The 3148-nt window shown below is 46.2% G+C and overlaps 1 protein-coding gene across 1 annotated transcript in view; it reads left to right on the top strand.

The window, feature by feature from the left end:
• Positions 1–318: 318 nt before the first annotated feature.
• The window catches only part of LOC310776432 (ankyrin repeat and SOCS box protein 12-like), a gene marked incomplete at both ends in the record, with an annotated part of 37997 nt that continues 35167 nt past the window's right edge, over positions 319–3148 (top strand). Inside the window, one exon of the mRNA XM_083636623.1 lies at positions 319–984. Coding sequence (XP_083492749.1) covers positions 319–984 — 666 coding nt within the window. The remainder of the gene's footprint in view (positions 985–3148) is intronic.

Below are 3148 nucleotides of genomic sequence, written 5' to 3' on the forward strand. Positions count from 1 at the left end.
AGCAACCCCAAAATAATGTGTGTGCATTAATAAGAGAATTGAGAGTTAAAAAAAAGTTACTCAAAAGTTACTTTCCTAGTAACTAGTTACCTGGAAAGTAACGAGTAACTTAAAGTAACTAAGTTACTTTTCAGAGCAGTAACTAGTAACTGTAACTAAGTTACTAATTTAAAGTAACTTGCCCAACACTGGTCATCAGTGATGCAACTGGACGATAAGTGATGTCATGATGTCACTCGAGCAATTTTTATGTCATCAGTGATGTCACTGGAACAATTTGTCCCTTCATAAAGTCTTCCGTTTGAGAGACAGTCGGTGATGTACTCTGACAGAGCTGAAGGAATGGATGATCAAGCAGAGCATGACGACAGGCAGCTCCACAATGCCGCCTATGCAGGAGACCTGGACAAACTGAGGACCCTGCTGCAGGAAGACTGCTTCAGAAGGCTGATCAATAAAAGGAGGCATCTGTGGTGCAACTACACACACACCACCCCTCTGGGGGTTGCAGCCAGGCAGGGTCATGCTGCCTGTGTGGCCTACCTGATAACCCAGGGAGCCCAGGTAGACCTAGGTGGGTGGGAGTGGGACATCACACCACTCAACTGGGCCATGATCAGGGGTCACCTTGACTGTATACGGATCCTCCTGGAAGCCGGGGCCGACCCCAACAGAGGCAGACGCGGCCTATACACCCCGGTCTACTATGCTGCCCACGATGGAAGGCTGGACATACTGCAGGAACTCGTCAGGTTCAGTACTGCTGCTCCTGTTGACATGGACATGGATAACTCTCCTCTCTACATCAGCGCTGCCCGCCACCATCTGGACTGCTTCTGCCTGCTGCTCCAGGCAACTGGCATTCTGACCCGTGACGTGGCTTCTCTCCTGTTGGATGAGGTGCTGTGGCTGGGGTGTGACCCGGCCTTCGTCCAGCTGCTCCTGGACCACGGTGGCGACCCGGCGCTGGTGACCACAGAGCAGGCACAGCTGGAGGAGATGGCGGATCCCGAGGCTCTCAGGGTCTTTCTGGAGGCCAAGAGATGTCCTCACAGTCTGGCCCACGTGTGTCGGATCCGGATCCGCCAAGCGCTGGGCACACATCGCCTGAACCAAGTCCACTCCCTACCACTAACACAAGTGATGAAGGACTTCATGCTCCACCAAAACTGACTGTCAGTTTATTTTCATTTCCTAGAGTTCTTCAGTGACTGTTTCAAACAAATCCAGGACCAGAGATTAAATACCATCAGCATAAACCACCTGTAGCCAATCCTACTACTACAGTATAATTTGGAGAGCTGTGTGCCTGTGTGCTAGGTTCATCGTTTCCACAGTCCCGACCCTACCCTAGCACTGAGCGCACGTAGCACATGAAAATTCTAGTTATATTAATACAGTATGTTGTGAGGTTCAGTTAGCTTTGCACAGAAACAGCCGATAGAAATAATTTTTTACTTTTTGAAAGTTGAATCAGTACCTATACTAGTAAGTTTTTTTTTACACAAGTAATAAGTAAGGAGAAGAGGACAAGTGGCGCATCATCTCCAGTCTCCACCCTAGGAATCGAGCACGCGTATGAGGGGGAGTCATACAACAAAGTAAAAGTTAAAACAATAATTTATTAACCGGAGTGCACCGGGCGTAGAGTGCGAGATTCCTAGTTCCATAAAATTAGGACAGATACTATAGGTGCTAGGTTTCTGAGCAGTTTGAACAAAGCTAAAACTAAAGTATCCCCTAGCTAATCACTGGTATGTATGGGAAATGAATTTATTTGCATTTAATTTGTGGAAAAACAAGCACTTCTGCTCTCATTCAAACCCCCTGCTGAGGCTGAACTTTGTAATACCAGACAAGATGAAGAAACATGTTTGCTCCTATGTTAAGGAATAAATTACCAGCTAACATTTTTGCAATTTAAATAGAAAAGTTTTCCCCCCAAAAAGTGGAACGCTGTGCTACAGTATGCTGTACATGCATACAGAGAGGTGCTATGCTGTACATGCATACAGAGAGGTGCTATGCTGTACATGCATACAGAGAGGTGCTACTGTATGCTGTACATGCATACAGAGAGGTGGGGATAAGTGAGATAAAAGATCTATGTAGCACTGCACATACTCATCCTCTTCTCGTAGATTTCCATCCATAACAAATATTTTTGGATTGCTTTTGAAAGAAATCTCAAAATCCATTTTAAACTTTTGATAGCAAGTCATGAAGTCAGCCATGTCGAGAATCGTGTTTCCACTCTTAACAGACGAGAAGCAATTATGAATAACTTTGTATGATGAAAGGCTCGCCTGATAACACCAAGACGTAGAACAGTAAGGCTGAGTGCATCATTTCTCAGTTTATGACAATTGAAACATACCAAGAGATCCTGTTTCCTGTTCTTTGCCTGCGATGAATGTCCAAATTGTCCCAGAGTTCCCCAGCTAGTAAAACTCTAGTTTTTTTTAATTATGGCAAATCTTCTTTGGTCTGTTTGGTCTTCCTGCATTGGGCGGGTCTGTCCGGAGCAGAACTCAGCAGATTGTAAGAGCAGAACAGAGTCAGTTATTGAGTACAAGCCAGCAGAGAAGCAATCTATCCCAACAGTCCTGTCTGCAACACACACACACACACACACTCCCACAGAGAGTTAACGAACTTCCCCCAGAAGCCCACACAGTGGCAGAGGCCACACACACAGAGCGCTTGTGTCTGTGTGTGTGTGTGTGTGTGTGTGTGTGTGTGTGTGTGTGTGTGTGTGTGTGTGTGTGTGTGTGTGTGTGTGTGTGTGTGTGTGTGTGTGTGCAATTCTTTTCTTTTATTATCCGTCACTCTCAAAGACTCAGGCTAAGTTTCCTGGCAACCAAGTAGTCAAAAAGCGTTGTGTTTGTGCATCTAGGCCCTATTGCCTCTGTGTGTGTGTGTGCGTGCGTGCGTGCGTGCGTGCGTGCGTGCGTGTGTGTGTGTGTGTGTGTGTGTTGCTGTATTCACAGATTAGGCACTGTAGAGAAGCTTAAGTGCAGGGTACAATTAGCCCCTATGCACACAGATACACACCATACGTCCAAACACGCACCACAGCCACACAATGCAGAAGAACATTAGCATTCTACTGCCAGTCATAAAGGTGTACATGCTTTACAGCCACTGA

The sequence above is a fragment of the Poromitra crassiceps genome (assembly GCF_964638095.1).
Source record: "Poromitra crassiceps genome assembly, chromosome: 5".
Classification (NCBI taxonomy): Eukaryota; Metazoa; Chordata; class Actinopteri; order Beryciformes; family Melamphaidae; genus Poromitra; species Poromitra crassiceps.